The sequence below is a fragment of the Arthrobotrys flagrans genome (genome assembly GCF_004000055.1).
Source record: "Arthrobotrys flagrans strain CBS H-5679 chromosome Unknown unitig_0, whole genome shotgun sequence".
Classification (NCBI taxonomy): domain Eukaryota; kingdom Fungi; phylum Ascomycota; class Orbiliomycetes; order Orbiliales; family Orbiliaceae; genus Arthrobotrys; species Arthrobotrys flagrans.
This window is the reverse complement of record NW_027137550.1, coordinates 7,287,904-7,301,033: the sequence shown is the minus strand read 5'-3', so window position 1 is coordinate 7,301,033 and position 13,130 is coordinate 7,287,904. Positions and strand designations below refer to the sequence as shown.

General features: G+C 46.0%; 2 protein-coding genes across 2 annotated transcripts; one reads left to right on the top strand and one right to left on the bottom strand.

Moving 5' to 3' along the window:
- Positions 1 to 1,688: 1,688 nt before the first annotated feature.
- DFL_005150 (uncharacterized protein) lies at positions 1,689 to 4,196 on the bottom strand (the record flags this gene model as incomplete). The annotated part of the gene is made up of 3 exons (XM_067634368.1): positions 1,689 to 3,866; positions 3,952 to 4,022; positions 4,088 to 4,196. The coding sequence occupies 3 exons, from the start codon at positions 4,194 to 4,196 to the stop codon at positions 1,689 to 1,691; spliced, it is 2,358 nt and encodes a 785-aa protein (XP_067492443.1).
- A 6,842-nt stretch (positions 4,197 to 11,038) lies between these two features.
- On the top strand, positions 11,039 to 12,905 carry DFL_005149 (uncharacterized protein; the record flags this gene model as incomplete). The annotated part of the gene is made up of 5 exons (XM_067634366.1): positions 11,039 to 11,055; positions 11,338 to 11,386; positions 11,451 to 11,738; positions 11,984 to 12,361; positions 12,474 to 12,905. 5 exons carry the CDS (start codon positions 11,039 to 11,041, stop codon positions 12,903 to 12,905), a joined length of 1,164 nt encoding a protein of 387 aa, XP_067492442.1.
- Positions 12,906 to 13,130: the final 225 nt, after the last annotated feature.

Below are 13,130 nucleotides of genomic sequence, written 5' to 3'. Positions count from 1 at the left end.
ATCCAGATGAAGATGTTGTAAAATTGTGATTTTGCTGTTGGTGAGGATTTACAGTAAACTTCGTGGGCAATCCGCGGTGCTCTCCGGGTAAACAAACGGGTGATGCGTGCACAGCGTCTGACGGGTTGGGTAGCATGAGCCAGTCTATCATGACGAGATGATACAGATCATGATCGCAGAGTTGCAGAATCGAGTGCCGGCTGGCTGTTAACTCGTCTTAAATCCGATTTTGCGCATGGGCTTTGACCGACGGTATTCAGTGTAAGCGCCTGGAGAGATAGATCTGGTGGAGCAGGTAGGACATTCACCAACTGTGGATGATCGTATCAATAGGTATCGACACGAGTCCAGTCGAGTCAGCTAGCGCTTAACGTCGCACCGACGATCTTTGTAATTACCAGGACGCAATTGAAAATGCCTCCCATCGATCTCCAGATAAGTTTTCAATCTTGTGATCCGCGGATCCGTGAGACATTCCGTGGCTTGCTCCCAGGGCACAATGCAGGTGAGGGAACTCTCTTTCACATTTTACATTTCACATGCGGTAAGTATTTGATTGAATTCAGACCCAAACGAACCCGAACTGAACCAAATCTGCAAGGTAAAGGGGGGCGGCATGCCAAAAACCAGGAATAATTCATACGTCTCGGGCGGGATATCCTGGAGCTATTTTGAATGCATGGACGCCTGAATTTAGGACATTCCATGCTGTGGACCTTCGTGTCTCTACACGATTTGAAGATTACACATCCACGATCCTACTTCGCTTGGACTTTTCTCTTTTTAATTGATTGATTGATTGATTGATTGCTCATATACTACTTACTATATCCACCCCATCCATTCGCACGATATCCTACCACCCCCTTATGAATTCACCCACCACCATATCGTACAAAAAAAACTCCACTAAGAACTATGACTATGACTTGTAAGGAAAATTCCGAAAAAAGGAGACATCGAACAAATAACGAAGCGATAAACAAGATATAAAAAATCGCTGGAAACACCGAATGCTGCGCATTGTAAAACAAAAGACTCGAATACTCGAAACATAAAACAAAAATAATCTGCAGTCGTTGATATAAAAGGACTTGACCGCTTTCGTCTGCTCTCTCGCCTTTGGTATAAAAATACTCATTGGTACTTCGTTTGTTTAGTTGGATGTTGAATTTTCCCGCCGCCCTGTCATATAGTAGTAAATAAAGAATATATAAAAAAGCATGTTGAAACGCCATTGAGGATGAGGAATTGGTAAAAAATCGATGATAGGTCAAAGAAGAGAGGGCATGGCAGGAAGAATGATTAATCTATCATTTCGACTTTTTTGTCGCCAGAATGCTCCAGAAGAAATTGAGCGAGGTATAGTAGAAAAAATAAATAAAAGAGAACACCGATGCAATGCAGGTGCAGTAAAAAAAGGAAACGCATTCTCATGAATAAAAAAAAGGTTTATCGGCGACGATAGCAACACTAGAGAATTCGTAGAAAAGAGGTAAAAGGGAAAACAAAAACGCTATCAATACTTGCCCGTAACATATGCGCCATCCGTTGCGCTCCGCGAGCCACCTTCTTCGCCCGCCCAATGTTTACACACCGTCTTCCTTCGGCGGTTTTTTTGCAGAAGCGAACCATAGTCCCCGTTCGGGGATGTACGCCACAAGCCCTCTTCGGATCGCATCAGCTCTCTAGGTCGATGCAGCCTCGACAGGCTCGGATTGTGGTTGTTTCTGTTGGACTCCCATATACCCCTCGACAAACCCTAGGTTGTTATCGTTATCGGGGTTGGCCACAGTCCCAAGGTTTTCATGGTGGATGGTATCATCCTGAGCTTCCAAAACTCTTGGATCGGCCACATGAACTTTTCCAATATGCTCTGCGCCTTCATCGGAAACGCCGGCTTCAGGCACATCGCCGCCATAAGCGGCCTTCAGCTTATCTGCCGCCCGACTCATCTTGTCCTTCTCGAGTAGTTGTTCGATGATTCGACCCCGTGAGTTAATTCTCAATGCTTCGTCAAATTGCGCGTTCTGCTCATCAATTCTGTTGTCTCTGAGCGAATTGTAGGATCCCTGGCTAAGGAATGAACCGCCAAGTGCGTCTTCGTATTGAGCATCGTCATCGTTTTCGTCGTCATAGTACTCTTCTTCGCCATACATTGGGCCTTCCTCGTCCTCATCGTCATCGTCATCGTCGTCCTCCCCTTCATCCTCCGAGTCACTGAAGGCGGCATAATCAATTGGTTGTCTCCAGTAGATGAAATCTGTGCAAGACTCATCTGTTGTCAGATTCGATGTCGGTGGGAAGAAGTGGTCGACGTCGTCTCGCATGTTGACATATGTAGACTTGTAGGTCGTCAAAGTGAGGAGGTCAAGGATGACCGATCCGTTCGAGTCGATGGTGTAGATCCTGGTCGATGGGATGTTGACCGATCGATAGGATAAAGCATCCGTCAACCGATTGCCGAAGCCAGCGTAGAAGGGGTTGTCATTCTCGCCGAACAAGCTGAGGATATCACGCAAGCATGCCATCTTGAAGACTTCCGGTTTCCTTAGATAGACTTCGCGACGAAGAGCAGCAAGAGTTCGGTCTGGAGACATGATAACGGGTCCCTTTGGAAGCTTGTATTTGTCTTGCACGATACCATTCAGGTAGTTTCGCGTAGTATCCGCTTGGCCGACGGATCGACTGGTGAGGTAGATGATGTTATACCCATTCGCAGAGATCTCAGTAAAGAGCTTGGCTACACCCAAATGAGTCCAGTCCCTCCCGAGCATATTGTAGAAGTGTCCGAGAGCATCGGACTTGGTGATTGTTCCATCGATGTCGGAAATAACAATAGGAATGTTCCACTTCCACAAATAAAGGTTGGCATTACAGACAGCTTTGTTGACCGAGAAACTGAGAGTATTCGCGCCGGGTTTGAGGTCCAAGCTCCTAAGTTGGCAGCTGGTCAATCGTAGTGTTTTGGCGTAGTTCTTGGGTTCCGATTGAAGTCCTCCTGGGGGTGGTGTCTTTGGGGGAGTGACGAGTTGCTCGTTTGTCATGCTCTTGCCATCATCCGACGAATAACCGGACTCAAGGTCGGAAATATCAATTGGTGCCGCAGAGGCCTCTCTCGCCCGCCTATCGGCATCAGCCTTTGCTTCTTCACTCGTGTAGATGATAATATTGCCATGACCGTCTGCACCTATCAGCGAGGCAAGGTCATAACCGGATTCAAACTCCTCAGCCAGAATTCTCCTAGCCATAACCTCAGCTTGTAACGAGTCCTCCTCTCCGGTCTTGTAGCCGTTCATATCGAGCATCAAGTCACCATCGTCGGTGATCCTTGTGGGGATCGAGATCTTGCGAGAGAGCGCTCTAGCTCTTTCAAATCTCTGTGGGTCACTGAGGGGTGAAGAGGAGCGAGGTGTGTTCTCAGCGGATTTCGCTTTATGGCTGTCATCGAGGTTGAACTTATGGCTCTCCGGCAGGATATCCGCCGAGTTTGATCTGTCCAAGCCGCTATATTTCCAGTCGCCACTCTGCGGTCGGACTTTAATTACATCTGGTGGTGATAACGAATACGGCGAGGCTTGACCGGCGTCTGACTGAGCCCTTCGGGGTATAGCGACTGAATCCGAGGTAGCAGCGGATGACGTCTTTCCTGGGTTCTCTAGATCTTCCAAAGTTTCCAAATCCAGCACGGATCCACCATCTGAAACCGGGGACATCGGCCTAGGGCTGGAAGCAGGTGATACCAGGGGAGATGTTTGCAGGTCTTCTGGGATATCGCTGGTGGTTTCGAAAACGAAAAATGCCTCTCCTCCTTCGCCTAGCTTCATGGGGAAGTTGGTTTTGTGTCCATTGACACGGAATTCAACCTAAAATTGGCAGAATACCACGTTAGTTCTAGAATCAGGGCGGATGCTAGGGCGTAAAGCTAGGGTAGGGATGTGTGAAGCTTGCCTTCTTCTCCAGCGGCCGTAATAACGAAAACTTGCCAAAGCGAACATGGAAGGGAGAACAAGCCAAATCTCCTAGAAAGCAGGTCATCGTATTAGCATGTGATATCTCCCTAGCGATTTTGAAAAGACCACCGTACCATTTTCCTGCTCAATAACAATAACGTCGATTGCACCGCTGAGAGTAGCAGGGTTGATGGAGTTGTAGGTTTTGGTGACAGAACCGGCGATGCTTCTGACGTACTGCATGTTGGCGGCAGTCCCTAAAGTTTACTACTATCGACTGACTATCGACTGTCGAGGTTTGAATATTTTCGAGGAAGAGAATGAAAGGCCTCCTTGACGGCTTTCTTGGGGTTTTCTTCGAGCACACGACTTTCCCTCTCTCTGTCTCTCTCTCTCTCTCTCTCTCTTTGACTCCTGTCACACTCTCATGCGCTCGAAATGGAAATGGTATGGGAGACGTGGTGCCCAAACTGAGGTTGTGGCGTAAAGAAAGAAGGGAAAGGACGCGGTATTCTTAGGCAAGGCAACGAAAGCAAGCAAAAAAAAAACGGGCGACAAGCGACGGGTGACGGACAACGGACGACGTGGAAAGAGAGAAGGCTGGCCGGAAGCAAGTCTGGAGCAGAGTAATGACGACAAAGTGCAGAACCGGAGGTCGCAGGGCCTTGATTAGCCGTTCCTAATGGGTGTTTGTTGAACAGCTGACGACCACCAAAAGCCAGGCTGGGGTTCCAAGCCAAGTCTGGTCGTCGGCTTTACGGCGATCTCCTAAAGTGATGACGGGTGAGGCTACGAACGAGGCCTAGATGTTAAGTTATAGTGGTAGTGGTAGTGATGAAGATGGAGAGTTGAAGTTGAAGACAGGTTTCGAGGCAGGTTTTGAGATTGATTCGGGTTTGTTTTTGCCTGTTAACAGCTAAACGACGACGACCTGTTTCACCGTTGAATGGAATCGGAAAGTGTTGAATTCAACGCTCTTATTCTTATTCAATCTCAAGTACTCTTATACGACTCTATTTTATTTGGATTTTTTATAAGGCTTCGGGAATTCGAGCTTGAAGTTTGTAGTCGGTTTGGTTTAATTATTAATTCCAGACGGATAGCGGAGGAGGATGAGGCAATATATTCGATCGAGACAGTGAGATGAGACGAAGACCGGACAGTGGTACAGCTGGAATGTCAGGATGCTTGCTTACGTGCAATATACGGATTTTGCCTTCAAACAATCAAAAAACAAAAATAACTACTCGAATGGGTGAAACAAAACCTCGAAGGGAAACAAGGAGAAGAAAGACGAACAAAAGAATACGAAAGGTTACGAAAAGGTTTCTTCTCCTTGGGGGTCCGTTCCAGTCTTATTAAATTGATTATCCTCCGGATGTATCTCCACATACATACATCCAGACCGACAGATATCAGTTGCAACTACCCAAATGCATTCCCACCATTTGCAATAATTAGTCCCAACCGCATCAAGTATCCCTGTCGCAGCCCGTACGTGCAGGCAGGCGCCGACTCGACTCCAAAGGAAATCATGGCACAAATGCGAACCCCAATCGAAAGATGGCAGGATGGGGCCCTCAACGGCCGCAGAGCCAAGGCGTAGGGCGGGGAACCACATGCTACATCGGTTCGGTCGGAGACTTCGAGAAAAACACTTTTCCGGTTCATGCGAGGATGGGGGAACTCCATGCAGAATTAGCCCCCAGCTTGGTTTTCCTTATCGATGCCACTCACAAGGTTACACTTCCGGCAGCAGGTTACTTTTCCCATAAAATTGAAATACATCATCTTACTCGGTGACGAAGCTCCGACGGCAGGTACAGGAACTAATGGAAGCCTCGGCCCAGGGTCTTCGAGCTTGCAGGGATTAAGTATTTCTGTCTCTTGTTATCTGTCACGTCAGAGTTGTGGGTATTTAAGACTCTCAAGCAAAAAATTTTATATAGCCATATTATCGTTCGGGAATCACAAGCTTGGGACCCGACGGGATTTACACTATGCCGAAAGCTCCCAATTGGAGGGATAAGACACCCTCGAATTCCAGGTTTTGCTTTATCAATTTCTTTCGAACGGCTGTTTAGAATTGAGGTCCAATGCAATGCATCGAAAAAAAAAAAATAAAAAATGGTTAAAGAGCTAGCTCAAAATCGATAGCAAGCAATCAACTTCGACGGAGACATACCGAGTCCGTTGACCGATTACGATCCGCAAAAGTCGAGCTTAGGTCGCTCGTGTCGACCTGAAAAGGGTTGAGCTCCAATGGTTGCAATCGTGGGGGCTTGAAATTTCAAAACGGGCGCCGTCATCAGTCACCTGGTCCGGTCACTTATTAGCCCCAACAGCCGTTAGAAAGAAGGTCCTGGCGCTCGTCGATGGCACTAAGCCGTCGTCGGCACTTACAAAAGCTTCAGTTCTGCAGTCTGCCCCAACAGTCGATGCACAGTTGATGCACGATGCTGGATTCAATTTAATTACCCCGGACTATGATAAAGTAAATTCTTTCCCTTTAGAGCTTTGCGACATCGCCCCGATTGATGCTGAATATTAATGGGAACGATGCCGTTCCTGGAGCTGCTGTTCAACTATAGTATGTATAATCAGGCACCCTCGAGGCCTTCCCATTAGCCAGGTTTGCATTTTTAGTACGGAGAATTCTATGCAGTCTCAAACGAGACAGTGCTGGGATTTCGGCAGATTCAAGACCAGGAGAAGACTAGGTCTGGGTTGTCGGCCGGGATCTAGAGCCACACACGCAACACGAATCACAACAACTAACAATTGCACAGCTTATAAAAAGTGTTCTGCGTCTTTTCTTAGGCGGTTTCACTGCTAAGCCTAGTTAAAAGATAGAAATATATTTTTCACATTGATTCGGTACTTATAGTATACGTATGATCAATTGCATGATGACATAACCTCAAATCCATAGAGCATAATGGCGGGCGACAACCACGGCCTGTCCAGCCGATGGGAGGATCGGCTTCCTCTTACAGTTGTCGGCAAGTTTTTGTACTGATCATCTTTCCCTCTCATCACAATAGGAAATATCGATCATCCGGCGTTAACTCTTCCAATTTCTTCATCTCACCCTCCTTGGCGCCATCAGTTACCACTTCATCAAGAGTGGCTTCTCCAAAATCGACCACCCGCAGGGGAGACGAAGTACTCTCTGTGTTGTAAGTTATGTTGCGAAGTGCAAGGTCTCTATGCAAGACACCAAGACGGTGGATTTCCGATAATGCCTTTCTGGCATGCTCTTTGGTGCTTGGATTTTAAAAGCGGCTGTATTCGATTTTCTTGCCGCAGACTTCTAGGATTAGAATACCTTGCCCGCCGTTTATACGGCGACCACTTACGTGTAGTCGTGGGATGTAGATACCTCGGAGGGAGGATAAACGGTTGTATCTGAGTAGTATGTTGGTACGAAGAAGGCATGAATAAAAATTAAACTATGAAAAGGTCGAGATTCAAGGGACAGGATTATTACTTGCATTGCTACTTCAGTTTTGTATCTTGATACCACTTTTAAATTGTAAAGATCATACATCTTTACTATTGCCGACGTTCCTGTACATGTTTCGGGATCCCGACCTGCGACGAAGGCCTTAGCTCGCGCAATGTATGCATAACGACCTCCCCCGATGACATCTTGCGACCACAGTCGCAATTTTTTGGCACTTGTAGTTGCTCCATTTTTCCTACTTAATTTCAATCCCGGAATTGCTGTAGTGACTTTCTCTCTCTCTCTCTCTACCAGTTGGAGGATAAGCTTCGGTGAATCCGTACCAGAATTTACCGATGCATATGTGGGATCTCTTAAAGCCTGATACCCCACGAAGGCATACGCTGCCAAAGGGGTGCCTTCTCCTCAATCACCACCCTGGCTTTTGGTGTTTCTTGGTGTTCACGGCCTTTTGGGGAAAAAACGGGAACTCGAGCAGGATTGCCGACGTTTACGATAAATGCAGGGGAGTGAAATAATGGAATTGAGCGTTTGTTATTTAACGCTTGAATGATTGTCATGCACGGGGATTTGAGTACCATCATGGCGCAGTATTCGACTGAGTTTTCGTCGAGTAAGTCTAAATATTGTGCATATTTCCAAACGGATTTGCTAAATATGAATAGCTTGAACTATATTTTCAAGATTGAAGATGGGTTAGTGATTAGATGCCGTTGTTTAAACTACAATTGGATAAATTATGCTTGTATTATTGGAGGTAGAACTTATGGGACGATCCAAATGTGGCTCGAAGAACTTTTCGACTTCGCTGAAAAAGCCTTTCCAGGCTCTGAACGTTACCCGGAAGGCTCTTGGGTTCGCAGCGGTGATAGCGTTTCGGTCAACCAGGGTGGTTTGTTGACAGGGTGCGACGCATCTTACACTGTTTAAGATACTCGTTTAAGGTCAAACTGGTATAAGGCGATGGGCGGTGCAGAGCATTTCAGAGATCTTGAAGAGCCGATTTTGGGAAATGTAAGTGGCAATGCATGTTGTATTGGTCCGGTTTTTTAGGCTAGTCCATGCCACGTAGAGGGCGTCCCAGCTAGCCTAGGACCCAGCAGTCGTATAGGTAGAAGTAGTTGAAAGCTTCGAAATGGACTCCGTAAAGCCCCCCAAACTAAACTGATCTGTAGCTTCCACGATCATTCTTTTGGACCCAGATATCATAGTTATCTTATATAGTACATAAAAATGTACAGCTGATTAATTCGTAGATGGTCGATCTATAATCATGAATTTGATATAACTACTAATTGTTGCAAGAAAAATCCAACATCTATTTCCTTCCGCCCCACAGCCTAAGCTGAATTAGAGTGCATGCATGCAGCTACACAAGCAAGGATCCTCCTGACCCAATAGACCCTGGCCGATTAAGGTCCACATTGGCGAGCCTTCAACAAAAGGCAACACTTTTTAGGCTAGATCGATTGGGGAGCTCGACAGACAGTTCAACAACTGTTATTTTCTTCCGTGATAACAGGCGTAGAAGGTAGAATGACAGTTTGTCTTCGTTCAGCCGTTTTTTATGGATCATATCTCGGATGGGCATACCAGGAGCGGTTTTGGGCATCGAAAGTTTATCGGGTGTCGTACAAACTGTTGGCTCTTGGAAAAACAGCATCCATTTTTCATCCTAGCCAAATAGGTCGGGATGGGTCAGGCGGGTTGGGGGAAAAATCCAACATCAACGCAATCCTATACTAACCCACAAGACCATACCAACCCACAGAGTTGGGTTAAATTCCAAGACAGCCCTGTGTTTCTAGACTCGGATAGATGAGCCATGAACCGAACACTGGGAAATCAAAGGTGTCAGTCAGTAGCTGAGGTCTCTACGACCGTGGTACTGTCTTAAAATCCTGCATATATATCTGCGCATGCATGGTACGTATTGGGAGAAAAAAGAAACGACGAGAATTAATTTCGGGTTCTTCCATGGCCAAATACGCTGCTCGGATGGATACTAAAATGTCGGAAGGCCCTATCGGCGAATCGTCTTGATAAATGGCATAGTTATGTCGGACCCTTTAGGACTAATTTGATAAGGTGCTCAATAGCTCCATCTTCGGACACGCCCCTTACACACCATAGATTGTGTCACAACAGTATTCGGACCCGGCTGCGATTAATTAAGCAATTGGAGCAGTTCCTCTACATCAAGCGCCTAGGTTCGAGGCTCGTAACATTCAGCTCTCAACCCAATGTCCGGAGTACAAGCTGTAATTGAACATGCGGGATGTGCAATGTCGAAGTCCTATAGCTATCGGCTAGTTCCGCTCACGTCCTGTAAGACCCCATGCGGGTAAATCTTTGAATATGATATCATGATATCTTCGTAAGGAAATAGAAATCCCTCGTCCCATATCAGACCCAGAGACACAGTTACTTCGGTTAAGCAAACAGTTACGGGACTGGTAAGTAAATATCTCGGTTTCGGGATTTAGGATGCTTTAAGATTGTTCTATATTCTCTTCTACATGACTAAATAGGAGGGGATACGCACCAATCACCATGCTAAGGTTGTGGCGTATTGAAGCGTATACCTATTGAACAGCAGGCGTTGGATGAGGTGGGCTCGTGCTACACAGAATTTGTACTTAGCGAACCCCCACCGCTCGGCTTCCACGTCAACGGACCATCCATGATATTAATTCCTCTAAAGGACAAGTCTTCCAGATTCATACTCCAGTGTGTTTTGGCAGTCATATCACTCAGGAGGCTCTATATTATGTAAAACATTCATCCTTAGTCCTAGTCTCGTACCTAGACGCCGGTTGGCCACAGGTGTCCTTAGTCCCATTGATCACTACTAACAACCCTGGAGGCTGCATGTATTACTCATTTTTCAATGGATTGAGGTTTAGTAAATGAGAATGGCGACATAAGCGCTTGTGATTGTTGAGATGTGCCAACTACTTTCATGCACCCACGCAGTCTATACTTTAGCCTCATGCTACCAGCCCAGAGAAAAAGCGATCGGAAGGAACCAACAGCACCACACTTGAAGTCTGTGCCATGTTCGAGAGACGAAGCGGCAGGAAGATGTATAACTACGTCTCCTCCTGTATATCCTGAGTGTCAACTTGAAACTGATTTCGGTCGGTGGGGTTACTGTTTTTAGGATGTGACAATTTGAATTGGTAGTAGAGGCCCAGAGGCACTGCACGCCAAAGCTCTAGAACTGGTCGCCTTGTATGTTTAGTTTCGTATTTGCCGCAGTTGAGCAAAATTCCAGAAGCGCCAAAACTTTAGATCGTGCGAACTAGTCCCGGATTCAGAGCGCCCTCCAGGCCGCAATGATTTAGACATAATTTTTGGTGCGCTGTTGTAATTTTTGATCCTGACTGCACAACCCGGTTTTCGAATTTCCCCTCAGGTTTCAAGGGACTGAGTTTAGCGTCGATATAATATTACGAGCATAAAAAGAAGCAGAAACGGTTCGTACAAAGGCCTTAAGAGGGTTTATATATCATTCATTTTATCTGCCTTCCCTCATAAGTCGTGATACAAAACTGAACTTTGTGGCGTTTTGATCGTGCAGGCTTGTCCTGTAGATGCAAGTGTTTTCACCAGAGATATGGACTGGCGAATGAGGTGATGTATGCATAAGCTGCGCCAGATACTACCCTGGCGGGGACCCTTTCTTAAAGGTGTGGGGGTACATGTATCGCTTGCGTGATAATGATCATGGCTGAGTTGGCAGTAGAAAAGCTTTGACCAAGCTTTGGAGGAAGGTAACGAGAAAACCTGCGACGGAAAATCAGACATCGTCTTTCTCTGAAATACTCACCTACCCTCAGACATCTTAAACTTTTGTGTAACAAGTTTTGACATAATATAACCTATACGGCAGCTATTATTTCCCAGGCAATAAAGAGATCGCGCAGGCGAGCTAGCTAGGCCCCAGCCAGTTCAATTAACATTGGTAACGTTCAGAGGAAACTGTCTAGCCTCGAAGTCGGGGCTGATATTAATATTTATCCCTTTAGCCTTTTCACACCGCAAAGATGTCGACCGACCATTCTCTCCCTCCGAGTCCGTCCAAAAAAGTTTACTCAAAGTCGCATACCCGGACCTTATCCTTGGATCTCGACCTAAAAGTGAAGAACACTCTCGTTTCCGCCCCTCCTTCTCTCAGAAGGTTCATGAAAGCGATCTATTCTTGGACAGTCTTTATCGCTACCATCTCTGCCACTTTCATTTTTCTACTTGGCTATCATCTGGGCAATAGTGCTGCCGAATTCAGGCCTGGGATTTGTCCTGATATCTCTCTCCAGGTAAGTTCAGGGCGTTCTTCATTTGCTCGCGGACCCTCTTTTTCATTAAACATCGTCGACTTGTGTAAAATCCTGGGTATTTGGATTTGGATGCATAAATTTCGGCTATGGATCACTCTATAGTAGATATTTGCTCGAGTCTTCCTTTTCTGCTCATCTATGTTGGTTCTTGTAAATCTTCGCGTCGAAACCTGAGAATATCAGGATCCGAGTTCATGCAGCGGGAAATAGCCAACCCCTCATAGACTTCCTTAGCTCCGATCAAAGACCGACCTTTGATCACATACGTCTATTTCGAAACCCTCAATGCTCGTCGAAATGCTCTCTTTTTCATCAAACATGGTTTACACTTCGAGGCGGATTTCATCTTTATCATCAATGGCGAAAGCGACATTGTCGACCAAATCCCGGTTCTGCCAAACATCAAGATAATCCGACGGAATAATACTTGTTTCGATTTAGGTGCTCACGCGGAGGTATTGACACACAATAATAATGCTCTGATCAATAGCTATAAACGGTTCATTATGCTAAATGCTTCTATTCGGGGACCTTTTATGCCGACTTGGAGTCGAGAATGTTGGAGCGAGGCCTATTTGGCCAAAGTTACCGAGAAGAATAAGGTCAGTCAAGGGTTTCCACTCTTTTATAGGATGGTCACTATATACATCTCTTTCAGGATCGATTCATCTATATCTTTTGTTGAATTTTGCTAATAAATTTCTATGGGTATAGTTGGTCGGGATGACTATAAACTGCAACATCGCAAAAGGGAAACTAAAGGTCTTGAACTCAATGATCTACGCCACAGACCGCATCGGCCTCAACCTTATTCTTCCGGTTATCTCACATTGTTTCAAAGATTTTGGTGCTGCTGTGCAGGCTGAAAATCGAGCCGCTCGGGCAGTTCTAAACGAAGGATATGATGTTGAGGCACTTATGACCGCGGCGTCCTCGATGCCCGATTACGCCAGGCATTGTACACATGGCAGCGTTCTTCGACCTAATTCATACTTCGGGATCAATCTTCACCCTTATGAAACAATATTTCAGAAGGCGAATCGCGACATTGCTCCGAGAATGTTGGAGTTAATGACAAGATGGCACGACCAGTCGAATTATTCCAGTTGGGACACTTGTTTGCAGGCGAAGAAAGGGCATTGGTAGACTATTTGTGAGGGTTTTCTTTGGGCCATAATGGCCCGGCACAAAGATTTGAACTAAGGGAGGTAGAAGTGGCGAAATTTTGACTTAATGCAATGGTATCAAGGCGTAAGAGGCGTAAATGGATACGGATGTGGCTACGTACTCATGTATAGATACACAGATGCATACGTACCGGTGCACCCACCTAAGTACATGCACTTAATTAATTAATATGGCGACGATATG